Source organism: Gobius niger, assembly GCF_951799975.1.
Source record: "Gobius niger genome assembly, contig: SCAFFOLD_32, whole genome shotgun sequence".
Lineage (NCBI taxonomy): Eukaryota > Metazoa > Chordata > Actinopteri > Gobiiformes > Gobiidae > Gobius > Gobius niger.
Genome location: NW_027639254.1, coordinates 87,596 through 103,573, shown reverse-complemented (window position 1 = coordinate 103,573; position 15,978 = coordinate 87,596). Strand labels below are relative to the sequence as shown.

At 48.2% G+C, this 15,978-nt stretch overlaps 1 protein-coding gene across 1 annotated transcript in view; it reads left to right on the top strand.

Annotated features, from left to right (window-relative positions):
* Positions 1-15,702, top strand: part of LOC306982683 (nucleobindin-2-like) — a gene marked incomplete at both ends in the record, with an annotated part of 28,374 nt that extends 12,672 nt beyond the window's left edge. The window contains 10 exons of the mRNA XM_079583149.1: positions 5,629-5,761; positions 5,845-5,939; positions 8,619-8,804; positions 10,936-11,026; positions 11,091-11,149; positions 11,223-11,315; positions 11,469-11,558; positions 11,626-11,796; positions 15,349-15,403; positions 15,668-15,702. Coding sequence (XP_079439275.1) covers positions 5,629-5,761; positions 5,845-5,939; positions 8,619-8,804; positions 10,936-11,026; positions 11,091-11,149; positions 11,223-11,315; positions 11,469-11,558; positions 11,626-11,796; positions 15,349-15,403; positions 15,668-15,702 — 1,008 coding nt within the window. The remainder of the gene's footprint in view (positions 1-5,628; positions 5,762-5,844; positions 5,940-8,618; positions 8,805-10,935; positions 11,027-11,090; positions 11,150-11,222; positions 11,316-11,468; positions 11,559-11,625; positions 11,797-15,348; positions 15,404-15,667) is intronic.
* Between the last annotated feature and the right edge of the window lie 276 nt (positions 15,703-15,978).

The window sequence follows — 15,978 nt, the reverse complement described above, 5'->3', positions numbered from 1 at the left end:
CGACATCACTGTAATGACATCACTGTAACGACCTCACTGTAACGACATCACTTTAACGACATCACTGTAACGACATCACTGTAATGACCTCACTGTAACGACATCACTGACATCACTGTAACGACCTCACTGTAATGACATCACTGTAACGACATCACTGTAACGACATCACTGTAATGACCTCACTGTAACGACATCACTGTAACGACATCACTGTAACGACATCACTGTAATGACCTCACTGTAACGACATCACTGACATCACTGTAATAACATCACTGTAACGACATCACTGTAACGACATCACTGTAACGACCTCACTGTAACGACATCACTGTAATGACATCACTGTAATGACATCACTGACATCACTGTAACGACATCACTGTAACGACATCACTGTAACGACATCACTGTAACGACATCACTGTAACGACATCACTGTAACGACATCACTGTAATGACATCACTGTAATGACATCACTGACATCACTGTAACGACATCACTGTAACGACATCACTGTAACGACATCACTGTAATGACCTCACTGTAATGACATCACTGTAATGACATCACTGTAACGACATCACTGTAACGACATCACTGTAATGACATCACTGTAACGACATCACTGTAACGACATCACTGTAACGACCTCACTGTAACGACATCACTGTAATGACATCACTGTAATGACATCACTGTAACGACATCACTGTAACGACATCACTGTAATGACATCACTGTAACGACATCACTGTAATGTCATCACTGTAATGACATCACTGTAACGACATCACTGTAACGACCTCACTGTAACGACATCACTGTAATGACATCACTGTAACGACCTCACTGTAATGACATCACTGTAATGACATCACTGTAATGACATCACTGTAATGACATCACTGTAACGACATCCCTGTAACGACATCACTGTAATGACATCACTGTAACGACATCACTTTAATGTCATCACTGTAATGACATCACTGTAATGACATCACTGTAATGACATCACTGTAACGACATCACTGTAACGACATCACTGTAATGACATCACTGTAACGACCTCACTGTAACGACATCACTGTAACGACATCACTGTAATGACATCACTGACATCACTGTAATGACATCACTGTAATGACATCACTGACATCACTGTAACGACATCACTGTAATGACATCACTGTAATGACATCACTGTAACGACCTCACTGTAACGACATCACTGTAACGACATCACTGTAGTGACATCATCACTGTAACGACATCACTGTAATGACCTCACTGTAATGACATCACTGTAACGACATCACTGTAATGTCATCACTGTAATGACATCACTGTAACGACATCAATGTAACGACATCACTGTAACGACATCACTGTAACGACATCACTGTAACGACATCACTGTAATGACATCACTGTAACGACCTCACTGTAACGACCTCACTGTAATGACATCACTGTAACGACATCACTGTAACGACATCACTGTAACGACCTCACTGTAATGACATCACTGTAACGACATCACTGTAACGACATCACTGTAACGACATCACTGTAACGACATCACTGTAACGACCTCACTGTAACGACATCACTGTAACGACATCACTGTAATGACATCACTGTAACGACATCACTGTAGTGACATCACTGTAACGACATCACTGTAACGACATCACTGTAATGACATCACTGTAACGACATCACTGTAACGACATCACTGTAACGACATCACTGTAACGACATCACTGTAATGACATCACTGTAACGACATCACTGTAACGACCTCACTGTAACGACCTCACTGTAATGACATCACTGTAATGACATCACTGTAACGACATCACTGTAATGACATCACTGTAACGACATCACTGTAACGACCTCACTGTAATGACATCACTGTAACGACATCACTGTAACGACATCACTGTAACGACATCACTGTAACGACATCACTGTAACGACATCACTGTAACGACATCACTGTAACGACATCACTGTAATGACATCACTGTAACGACATCACTGTAGTGACATCACTGTAACGACATCACTGTAACGACATCACTGTAATGACATCACGGTAACGACCTCACTGTAACGACATCACTTTAACGACATCACTGTAACGACATCACTGTAATGACCTCACTGTAACGACATCACTGACATCACTGTAACGACCTCACTGTAATGACATCACTGTAACGACATCACTGTAACGACATCACTGTAATGACCTCACTGTAACGACATCACTGTAACGACATCACTGTAACGACATCACTGTAATGACCTCACTGTAACGACATCACTGACATCACTGTAATGACATCACTGTAACTACATCACTGTAACGACATCACTGTAACGACCTCACTGTAACGACATCACTGTAATGACATCACTGTAATGACATCACTGACATCACTGTAACGACATCACTGTAACGACATCACTGTAACGACATCACTGTAACGACATCACTGTAACGACATCACTGTAATGACATCACTGTAATGACATCACTGACATCACTGTAACGACATCACTGACATCGCTGTAATGACATCACTGTAATGACATCACTGTAATGACCTCACTGTAATGACATCACTGTAATGACATCACTGTAACGACATCACTGTAACGACATCACTGTAACGACATCACTGTAACGACATCACTGTAACGACATCACTGTAATGACCTCACTGTAATGACATCACTGTAATGACATCACTGTAACGACATCACTGTAATGACATCACTGTAACGACATCACTGTAACGACATCACTGTAATGACATCACTGTAACGACATCACTGTAACGACATCACTGTAATGACATCACTGTAACGACATCACTGTAATGTCATCACTGTAATGACATCACTGTAACGACATCACTGTAACGACCTCACTGTAATGACATCACTGTAACGACATCACTGACATCGCTGTAATGACATCACTGTAATGACCTCACTGTAATGACATCACTGTAACGACATCACTGACATCGCTGTAATGACATCACTGTAATGACCTCACTGTAATGACATCACTGTAACGACATCACTGTAACGACATCACTGTAATGACATCACTGTAACGACATCACTGTAATGTCATCACTGTAATGACATCACTGTAACGACATCACTGTAACGACCTCACTGTAATGACATCACTGTAATGACATCACTGTAATGTCATCACTGTAATGACATCACTGTAACGACATCACTGTAATGACATCACTGTAATGACATCACTGTAATGACATCACTGTAATGACCTCACTGTAATGACCTCACTGTAATGACCTCACTGTAATGACATCACTGTAATGACCTCACTGTAATGACCTCACTGTAATGACATCACTGTAACGACATCACTGTAATGACATCACTGTAATGACCTCACTGTAATGACATCACTGTAATGACATCACTGTAACGACATCACTGTAATGACATCACTGTAACGACCTCACTGTAATGACATCACTGTAATGACATCACTGTAATGACATCACTGTAATGACATCACTGTAACGACATCCCTGTAACGACATCACTGTAATGACATCACTGTAACGACCTCACTGTAATGACCTCACTGTAATGACCTCACTGTAATGACATCACTGTAACGACATCACTGTAATGTCATCACTGTAATGACATCACTGTAATGACATCACTGTAATGACATCACTGTAACGACATCACTGTAACCACATCACTGTAATGACATCACTGTAACGACCTCACTGTAACGACATCACTGTAACGACATCACTGTAATGACATCACTGTAATGACATCACTGTAACGACCTCACTGTAACGACATCACTGTAACGACATCACTGTAGTGACATCATCACTGTAACGACATCACTGTAATGACATCACTGTAACGACATCACTGTAACGACATCACTGTAATGTCATCACTGTAATGACATCACTGTAACGACATCACTGTAACGACATCACTGTAACGACATCACTGTAACGACATCACTGTAACGACATCACTGTAACGACATCACTGTAATGACATCACTGTAACGACATCACTGTAACGACCTCACTGTAATGACATCACTGTAACGACATCACTGTAATGACATCACTGTAACGACATCACTGTAACGACCTCACTGTAATGACATCACTGTAACGACATCACTGTAACGACATCACTGTAACGACATCACTGTAACGACCTCACTGTAATGACATCACTGTAACGACATCACTGTAGTGACATCACTGTAACGACATCACTGTAACGACATCACTGTAATGACCTCACTGTAACGACCTCACTGTAACGACATCACTTTAACGACATCACTGTAACGACATCACTGTAATGACCTCACTGTAACGACATCACTGACATCACTGTAACGACCTCACTGTAATGACATCACTGTAACGACATCACTGTAACGACATCACTGTAATGACCTCACTGTAACGACATCACTGTAACGACATCACTGTAACGACATCACTGTAATGACCTCACTGTAACGACATCACTGACATCACTGTAATGACATCACTGTAACGACATCACTGTAACGACATCACTGTAACGACCTCACTGTAACGACATCACTGTAATGACATCACTGTAATGACATCACTGACATCACTGTAACGACATCACTGTAACGACATCACTGTAACGACATCACTGTAACGACATCACTGTAATGACATCACTGTAACGACATCACTGTAACGACATCACTGTAATGACCTCACTGTAATGACATCACAGTAACGACATCACTGTAATGACATCACTGTAACGACCTCACTGTAACGACATCACTGTAATGACATCACTGACATCACTGTAACGACATCACTGTAATGACCTCACTGTAACGACATCACTGTAACGACATCACTGTAACGACATCACTGTAACGACATCACTGTAACGACATCACTGTAACGACATCACTGTAACGACATCACTGTAATGACCTCACTGTAACGACATCACTGTAACGACATCACTGTAACGACCTCACTGTAACGACATCACTGTAACGACATCACTGTAATGACATCACTGTAACGATATCACTGTAACGACATCACTGTAACGACATCACTGTAACGACATCACTGTAACGACATCACTGTAACGACATCACTGTAATGACCTCACTGTAATGACATCACTGTAATGACCTCACTGTAACGACATCACTGTAATGACATCACTGTAATGACATCACTGTAACGACATCACTGTAACGACCTCACTGTAACGACATCACTGTAATGACATCACTGTAATGACATCACTGTAACGACATCACTGTAATGACCTCACTGTAATGACATCACGGTAACGACCTCACTGTAATGACCTCACTGTAACGACCTCACTGTAACGACATCACTGTAACGACATCACTGTAACGACATCACTGTAACGACATCACTGTAACGACATCACTGTAACGACATCACTGTAACGACATCACCGTAACGACATCACTGTAACGACATCACTGTAATGACATCACTGTAACGACATCACTGTTATTTCTTCAGGACGGGAAACTTGCTCAGGAGCTGGACTTTGTTCATCACAGCGTCAGAACCAAACTGGACGAACTGAAGAGAGAAGAAATCAGCCGCCTGAGGATGTTACTGAAGGCCAAGAGAGACCTGACCAAAGGACAAGGTACTACTACTACTACTACTACTACGACTACTACTACTGCTACTACTACTACATTTCCTGGAGTACTGAGCGTGTGTGTCCAGGTCGAGTCAGAGACCAGCTCCTCAAACGCTTCGATCACATGGACTTCTCCAACAACGTGTTTGAGGCTCAGGACCTGGACCGACTCATCAGAGCGGTACGTGACCTTAGCGCCCCCTGGAGACCACAGCTGGAGACTTCTATGACATTTCTGCGTCGTTTCTGTGACGTTTCTGCGACGTTTCGGTGACGTTTTGATGATGTTTCTGCGACGTTTCGGTGACGTTTTGATGATTTTTCTGCGACGTTTCGGTGACGTTTTGATGTTTCTGCGACGTTTCTGCGACGTTTCGGTGACGTTTCGGTGACGTTTCGGTGACGTTTCTGCGACGTTTCGGTGACGTTTCAGTGACGTTGCCTCAACGTTTCCTCAACGTTTCGGTGACGTTTCGGTGATGTTTTTGTGATGTTTCTGCGACGATTCTGCGACGCTTCTGCGACGCTTCTGTGACGCTTCGGTGACGTTTCGGTGACGTTTCAGTGACGTTTCTGCGACGTTTCGGTGAGGTTTTTGTGATGTTTCGGTGACATTTTGGTGACGTTTCTTTAACGTTTCAGAGACGTTTCGGTGATGTTTCGATGACGCTTCTGCGATGTTTCGGCAACATTTCTGCGACGCTTCGGTGACATTTCGGTGACGTTTCGATGGCGTTTCCTTGACGATTCTGTGACGCTTCGGTGACGTCTGCGACGTTTCGGTGACCTTTCTGCGACGTTTCTGCAACATTTCTGCGACGCTTCGGTGACGTTTCTGCGACGTTTCGGTGACGTTTCAGTGACGTATCGGTGATGTTTTGATGACGCTTTTGGGACGTTTCTGCGACGTTTCTGCGACGTTTCTGCGACGCTTCGGTGACGTTTCGGCGACGTTTCGGTGACGTTTCTGTGATGTTTCGTGACGTTTCTGCGACGTTTCTGCGACGTTTCGGTGACGTTTCAGTGACGTTTCTGCGACGTTTCTGCGACGTTTCTGCGACGCTTCGGTGACGTTTCGGCGACGTTTCGGTGACGTTTCAGTGATGTTTCGGTGACATTTCAGTGACGTTTCTGTGATGTTTCGTTGATGTTTCGTTGATTTTTCGTTGACGTTTCGTTGATGTTTCGATGACGTTTCGATGACGTTTCGTTGACGTTTCGTTGACGTTTCGTTGACGTTTCGTTGACGTTTCGATGACGTTTCGTTGATGTTTCGTTGATGTTTCGTTGATGTTTCGACGACGTTTCGTTGACGTTTTGTTGACGTTTCGATGACGTTACGATGACGTTTCGTTGACGTTTCGTTGACGTTTCGTTGACGTTTCGATGATGTTTCGTTGACGTTTCAATGATGTTTCGATGACGTTTCGATGACGTTTCGGTGATGTTTCGTTGATGTTTCGTTGACGTTTCGTTGATGTTTCGCTGACGTTTCGTTGATGTTTCGATGACGTTTCGCTGACGTTTCGTTGATGTTTCGTTGACGTTTTGTTGACGTTTTGTTGATGTTTCATTGATGTTTCGTTGATGTTTCGACGACGTTTCGTTGACGTTTCGTTGACGTTTCAATGACGTTTCGTTGACGTTTCGTTGACGTTTCGATGATGTTTCGTTGACGTTTCAATGATGTTTCGATGACGTTTTGATGACGTTTCGATGATGTTTCGTTGACGTTTCGTTGACGTTTTGTTGATGTTTCATTGATGTTTCGTTGACGTTTCGATGACGTTTTGTTGATGTTTCATTGATGTTTCGTTGACGTTTCGTTGACGTTTTGTTGATGTTTCATTGATGTTTCGTTGACGTTTCGATGACGTTTTGTTGACGTTTCGTTGATGTTTCGTTGACGTTTCAATGATGTTTCGATGACGTTTTGATGACGTTTCGATGATGTTTCGTTGACGTTTCGTTGACGTTTTGTTGATGTTTCATTGATGTTTCGTTGACGTTTCGATGACGTTTTGTTGATGTTTCATTGATGTTTCGTTGACGTTTCGTTGACGTTTTGTTGATGTTTCATTGATGTTTCGTTGACGTTTCGATGACGTTTTGTTGACGTTTCGTTGATGTTTCGTTGACGTTTCAATGATGTTTCGATGACGTTTTGATGACGTTTCGATGATGTTTCGTTGACGTTTCGATGACGTTTTGTTGATGTTTCATTGATGTTTCGTTGACGTTTTGTTGACGTTTCGTTGATGTTTCGTTGATGTTTCGCTGACGTTTCGTTGATGTTTCGTTGACGTTTCGTTGACGTTTCGTTGACGTTTTGTTGACGTTTTGTTGATGTTTCATTGATGTTTCGTTGATGTTTCGACGACGTTTCGTTGACGTTTCGTTGACGTTTCGATGACGTTTCGATGACGTTTCGTTGACGTTTCGTTGACGTTTCGTTGACGTTACGATGATGTTTCGTTGACGTTTCAATGATGTTTCGATGACGTTTTGATGACGTTTCGATGATGTTTCGTTGACGTTTCGTTGACGTTTTGTTGATGTTTCATTGATGTTTCGTTGACGTTTCGTTGACGTTTTGTTGATGTTTCATTGATGTTTCGTTGACGTTTCGATGACGTTTTGTTGATGTTTCATTGATGTTTCATTGATGTTTCGTTGACGTTTCGTTGATGTTTCGTTGACGTTTCGTTGATGTTTCATTGATGTTTCGTTGACGTTTTGTTGATGTTTCGTTGACGTTTTGTTGATGTTTCGCTGACGTTTTGTTGATGTTTCATTGATGTTTCGCTGACGTTTTGTTGATGTTTCGCTGACGTTTCTGCGACGTTTCGGTGACCTTCAGGCGACCAAAGACCTGTATGACGTGGCGCGGCAGCAGCACGAGGCCTTCAAACGTTACGAGATGATGAAGGAGCACGAGCGACGGCAGCGACTGAAGAACATGAGCCACGAAGAGCAAGAGCGCGAAGAGCGCCTCCAAGAGGAGCGGAGGAGGAAGCACCAGCAGCACGCCAAGGTCAACCAGCCGGTGAGTACTACTACTACTACTACTTCTACTACTACTACTACTACTACTACTACTACTACTACTACTACTACTACTACTACTACTACTACTACTACTACTACTACTATTACTACTACTACTACTGTCAACCAGCCAGTGAGTACTTCTACTACTACTACTATTACTACTGCTACTACTACTACTGTCAACCAGCCAGTGAGTACTACTACTACTACTACTACTACTACTGCTACTACTACTACTGTCAACCAGCCAGTGAGTACTTCTACTACTACTACTATTACTACTACTACTACTACTACTACTACTATTACTACTACTACTACTACTACTACTACTACTACTACTACTACTACTACTACTACTACTACTACTACTACTACTACTACTACTACTACTACTACTACTATTACTACTGCTACTACTACTACTGTCAACCAGCCAGTGAGTACTACTACTACTACTACTACTACTACTGCTACTACTACTACTGTCAACCAGCCAGTGAGTACTTCTACTACTACTACTATTACTACTACTACTACTACTACTACTACTACTAGTACTACTACTACTACTACTACTACTACTACTACTACTACTACTACTACTACTACTGTCAACCAGCCAGTGAGTACTTCTACTACTACTACTACTACTGCTACTACTACTACTGTCAACCAGCCAGTGAGTACTTCTACTACTACTACTACTACTACTACTACTACTACTGTCAACCAGCCAGTGAGTACTACTACTACTACTACTACTACTACTGCTACTACTACTACTGTCAACCAGCCAGTGAGTACTTCTACTACTACTACTATTACTACTACTACTACTACTACTACTACTACTACTACTACTACTACTACTACTACTACTACTACTGTCAACCAGCCGGTTAGTACTTATACTACTACTACTACTACTACTACTACTACTACTACTGTCAACCAGCCAGTGAGTACTTATACTTCTACTACTACTACTGCTACTGTCAACCAGCCAGTGAGTACTTATACTTCTACTACTACTACTACTACTACTACTACTACTACTACTACTACTACTACTACTACTACTACTGTCAACTAGAATCGGAATCGTAAACTTTGATCCAAGTTTGGACCAGCTGAAGCTGAAGCTCCTCCTCACATGTTCTCCTGTGTTCAGGACAGTGAGGACCAGCTGAAGCTGAAGCTCCTCCTCACATGTTCTCCTGTGTTCAGGGCAGTGAGGACCAGCTGAAGCTGAAGCTCCTCCTCACATGTTCTCCTGTGTTCAGGACAGTGAGGACCAGCTGAAGCTGAAGCTCCTCCTCACATGTTCTCCTGTGTTCAGGGCAGTGAGGACCAGCTGAAGCTGAAGCTCCTCCTCACATGTTCTCCTGTGTTCAGGGCAGTGAGGACCAGCTGAAGCTGAAGCTCCTCCTCACATGTTCTCCTGTGTTCAGGGCAGTGAGGACCAGCTGAAGCTGAAGCTCCTCCTCACATGTTCTCCTGTGTTCAGGACAGTGAGGACCAGCTGAAGCTGAAGCTCCTCCTCACATGTTCTCCTGTGTTCAGGGCAGTGAGGACCTGCTGAAGCTGAAGCTCCTCCTCACATGTTCTCCTGTGTTCAGGGCAGTGAGGACCAGCTGAAGCTGAAGCTCCTCCTCACATGTTCTCGTGTGTTCAGGGCAGTGAGGACCAGCTGAAGCTGAAGCTCCTCCTCACATGTTCTCCTGTGTTCAGGACAGTGAGGACCAGCTGAAGCTGAAGCTCCTCCTCACATGTTCTCCTGTGTTCAGGACAGTGAGGACCAGCTGAAGCTGAAGCTCCTCCTCACATGTTCTCCTGTGTTCAGGACAGTGAGGACCAGCTGAAGCTGAAGCTCCTCCTCACATGTTCTCCTGTGTTCAGGACAGTGAGGACCAGGTGAAGCTGAAGCTCCTCCTCACATGTTCTCCTGTGTTCAGGACAGTGAGGACCAGCTGAAGCTGAAGCTCCTCCTCACATGTTCTCCTGTGTTCAGGACAGTGAGGACCAGGTGAAGCTGAAGCTCCTCCTCACATGTTCTCCTGTGTTCAGGGCAGTGAGGACCTGCTGAAGCTGAAGCTCCTCCTCACATGTTCTCCTGTGTTCAGGGCAGTGAGGACCAGCTGAAGAAGGTCTGGCAGGAAACAGACGGTTTGGACGGACAGGACTTTAATCTGAAGACGTTCTTCAAACTCCACGGTAAAGAAAGCGGCGCTGAAGCAGAACGTTCAGAGCATTTCCATCATGTTCTTCTTCTTGTCAGACACAAACCCGGATGGATACTGGGACGAGGACGAGCTGGAGGCGCTCTTCACCAAAGAGGTTTGTTCTCAGTGAAGGTTCCTCCTCCTTTATCTGCAGACACAGCGTGTTTATGGTGTTTGTGTGTCTGCAGCTGGAGAAGGTCTACAACCCTCAGAACGAAGACAACGACCTGATGGAGATGGAGGAGGAACGGCTGAGGATGAGAGAGCGCATTCTCCAGAAGGTCTGCTGCTCCTGAGCTTCTCCTGAGCTTCTCCTGAGCTTCTCCTGAGCTTCTCCTGAGCTTCTCCTGAGCTTCTCCTGAGCTTCTCTCCTGAGCTTCTCCTGACCGCTCTGACGTAGGTCCACCTTCACCCTCCTCATGTTTGTGTTCCAGGTGGACACAGACGGCGATGGACTCGTCTCAGAGCAGGAGTTCATCGACTTCAGCAAAACCCCAGAGTTCCACCAGAACCAGGAGTGGGAGGTGAGGGATGTTCTGAAGCGTGTCCTGTCTGTGAGTCTGAACGTGACGTGAACGTGTCCTCCTGCAGACCGTGGACCAGAAGCCGTTCTTCTCAGAGTCGGAGCTGCGTCAGTTTGAGGAGCGTCTGTCTGAGGAGCACGAGAAGATCTCCTCCAGAACCGAGGAGCTGCAGAAGCAGAAGAGGGAGCTGGAGGAGCAGCAGAGGGCGCTAGACTCACACCGAGAGCAGCTGCAGCAGGTAAGGCAAAAGACCACCACAGGACCACCACGGGACCACCACAGGACCACCACAGGACCACCACAGGACCACCACAGGACCACAGGACCACCACAGGACCACCACATGACCACAGGACCACGACAGGACCACCACGGGACCACCACAGGACCACCACAGGACCACAACATGACCACAGGACCACGGGACCACCACAGGACCACAGGACCACGGGACCACCACAGGACCACAGGACCACGGGACCACCACAGGACCACAGGACCACCACCACGGGACCACAACATGACCACCACAGGACCACCACAGGACCACCACGGGACCACCACGGGACCACAGGACCACCACAACACCCCCACAGGACCACCACAGGACCACCACGGGACCACCACAACATGACCACGGGACCACCACAACATGACCACGGGACCACCACAACATGACCACGGGACCACCACAACATGACCACGGGACCACCACAACATGACCACGGGACCACCACAACATGACCACGGGACCACCACAACATGACCACGGGACCACCACAACATGACCACAGGACCACCACAACATGACCACGGGACCACCACAACATGACCACAGGACCACCACAACACGACCACAGGACCACCACAACATGACCACAGGACCACCACAACATGACCACGGGACCACCACAGGACCACCACAACACGACCACGGGACCACCACAACATGACCACGGGACCACCACAACATGACCACAGGACCACCACAACACGACCACAGGACCACCACAACACGACCACAGGACCACCACAACACGACCACAGGACCACCACAGGACCACCACGGGACCACCACAACATGACCACGGGACCACCACGGGACCACCACAACACGACCACAGGACCACCACAACACGACCACAGGACCACCACAGGACGACCACGGGACCACCACAACATGACCACAGGACCACCACAGGACCACCACGGGACCACCACAACACGACCACAGGACCACCACAACACGACCACAGGACCACCACAGGACGACCACGGGACCACCACAACATGACCACAGGACCACCACAGGACCACCACGGGACCACCACAACACGACCACAGGACCACCACGGGACCACCACAACACGACCACAGGACCACCACAGGACCACCACGGGACCACCACAACACGACCACAGGACCACCACAGGACCACCACGGGACCACCACGGGACCACCACAACACGACCACAGGACCACCACAACACGACCACAGGACCACCACAGGACGACCACGGGACCACCACAACATGACCACAGGACCACCACGGGACCACCACGGGACCACCACAACACGACCACAGGACCACCACAACATGACCACAGGACCACCACAGGACGACCACGGGACCACCACAACATGACCACAGGACCACCACGGGACCACCACGGGACCACCACAACACGACCACAGGACCACCACATGACGACCATGGGACCACCACAACATGACCACAGGACCACCACGGGACCACCACGGGACCACCACAACACGACCACAGGACCACCACAACACGACCACAGGACCACCACAGGACGACCACAACATGACCACAGGACCACCACGGGACCACCACGGGACCACCACAACACGACCACAGGACCACCACATGACGACCATGGGACCACCACAACACGACCACAGGACCACCACGGGACCACCACGGGACCACCACAACACGACCACAGGACCACCACAACACGACCACAGGACCACCACGGGACCACCACGGGACCACCACAACACGACCACAGGACCACCACAACACGACCACAGGACCACCACAGGACGACCACAACATGACCACAGGACCACCACGGGACCACCACGGGACCACCACAGGACGACCACGGGACCACCACAACACGACCACAGGACCACCACAGGACCACCACGGGACCACCACAACACGACCACAGGACCACCACGGGACCACCACGGGACCACCACGGGACCACCACAACACGACCACAGGACCACCACGGGACCACCACAACACGACCACGGGACCACCACAACATGACCACGGGACCACCACGGGACCACCACAAAACGACCACAGGACCACCACAGGACCACCACAACATGACCACAGGACCACCACAGGACCACCACAACATGACCACAGGACCACCACAGGACCACCACAACATGACCACAGGACCACCACAACACGACCACAGGACCACCACAACACGACCACGGGACCACCACAACACGACCACAGGACCACCACAGGACCACCACGGGACCACCACGGGACCACCACAACACGACCACAGGACCACCACAACACGACCACAGGACCACCACAGGACGACCACGGGACCACCACAACATGACCACAGGACCACCACGGGACCACCACGGGACCACCACAACACGACCACAGGACCACCACAACATGACCACAGGACCACCACAGGACGACCACGGGACCACCACAACATGACCACAGGACCACCACGGGACCACCACGGGACCACCACAACACGACCACAGGACCACCACATGACGACCATGGGACCACCACAACATGACCACAGGACCACCACGGGACCACCACAACACGACCACAGGACCACCACAACACGACCACAGGACCACCACAGGACGACCACAACATGACCACAGGACCACCACGGGACCACCACGGGACCACCACAGGACGACCACAACACGACCACAGGACCACCACAGGACCACCACGGGACCACCACAACACGACCACAGGACCACCACGGGACCACCACGGGACCACCACAACACGACCACAGGACCACCACGGGACCACCACAACACGACCACGGGACCACCACAACATGACCACGGGACCACCACGGGACCACCACAAAACGACCACAGGACCACCACAGGACCACCACAACATGACCACAGGACCACCACAGGACCACCACAACATGACCACAGGACCACCACAGGACCACCACAACATGACCACAGGACCACCACAACACGACCACAGGACCACCACAACACGACCACGGGACCACCACAACACGACCACAGGACCACCACGGGACCACCACAACACGACCACGGGACCACCACAACATGACCACGGGACCACCACGGGACCACCACAAAACGACCACAGGACCACCACAGGACCACCACAACATGACCACAGGACCACCACAGGACCACCACAACATGACCACAGGACCACCACAGGACCACCACAACATGACCACAGGACCACCACAACACGACCACAGGACCACCACAACACGACCACGGGACCACCACAACACGACCACAGGACCACCACAACATGACCACAGGACCACCACAACACGGCCACAGGACCACCACAGGACCACCACACGACCACAGGACCACCATGTAAAAGTAGATGTTTACAGCACATTCTTACATCATCTCTTCATCATCGTTGGAGAAGGTCCCACAGATAAAGCCTCTCAGGTCCTTCTGTGTCTCTGACGGTTTCATGACTCCAGAACTTCTCTCTGTCTCTGTGTCCAGGCCTGGGAGGCGCTGGACAAACTGAAGGTGCAGACGCCGCAGCCGGGAGACCAGAGTGAGTCTGAGCGTCGCACACACGCACGCACGCACGCACGCACGCACGCACGCACGCACGCACGCACGCACGCACGCACGCACGCACGCACGCACGCACGCACGCACGCACGCACGCACGCACACACACACACACACACACACACACACACACACACACACACACACACACACACACACACACACACACACACACACACACACACACGCTCTGCAGCCTCCGACATCTACACCAGCCTAAAAAACAAACTCTGCTCCTTCACAGATCCTCAGGAGTCCAGCCCAGAGCCACACCCCTAACGTGCACGTGGACCGGGGGCGTGCACGTGGACCGGGGGCGTGCACGTGGTCAGACTGGACTTCGTTCCATCGACTTTCAAAGGCCCTGTACCTGATGTTTTTAATACAATGAAACAGGAAACCGTGAATTTAAATATTAGTCGAGTCGCCAAAATATTTACTCAAGTACATATACTTCAAGTCACTTTTGAAGTACTTGTACTTTTGTGACATGGCTTCTTACTCGAGTAAAATGTGACGTAAAACAGATGGATTTTGTTACTTCTTCATAACGAT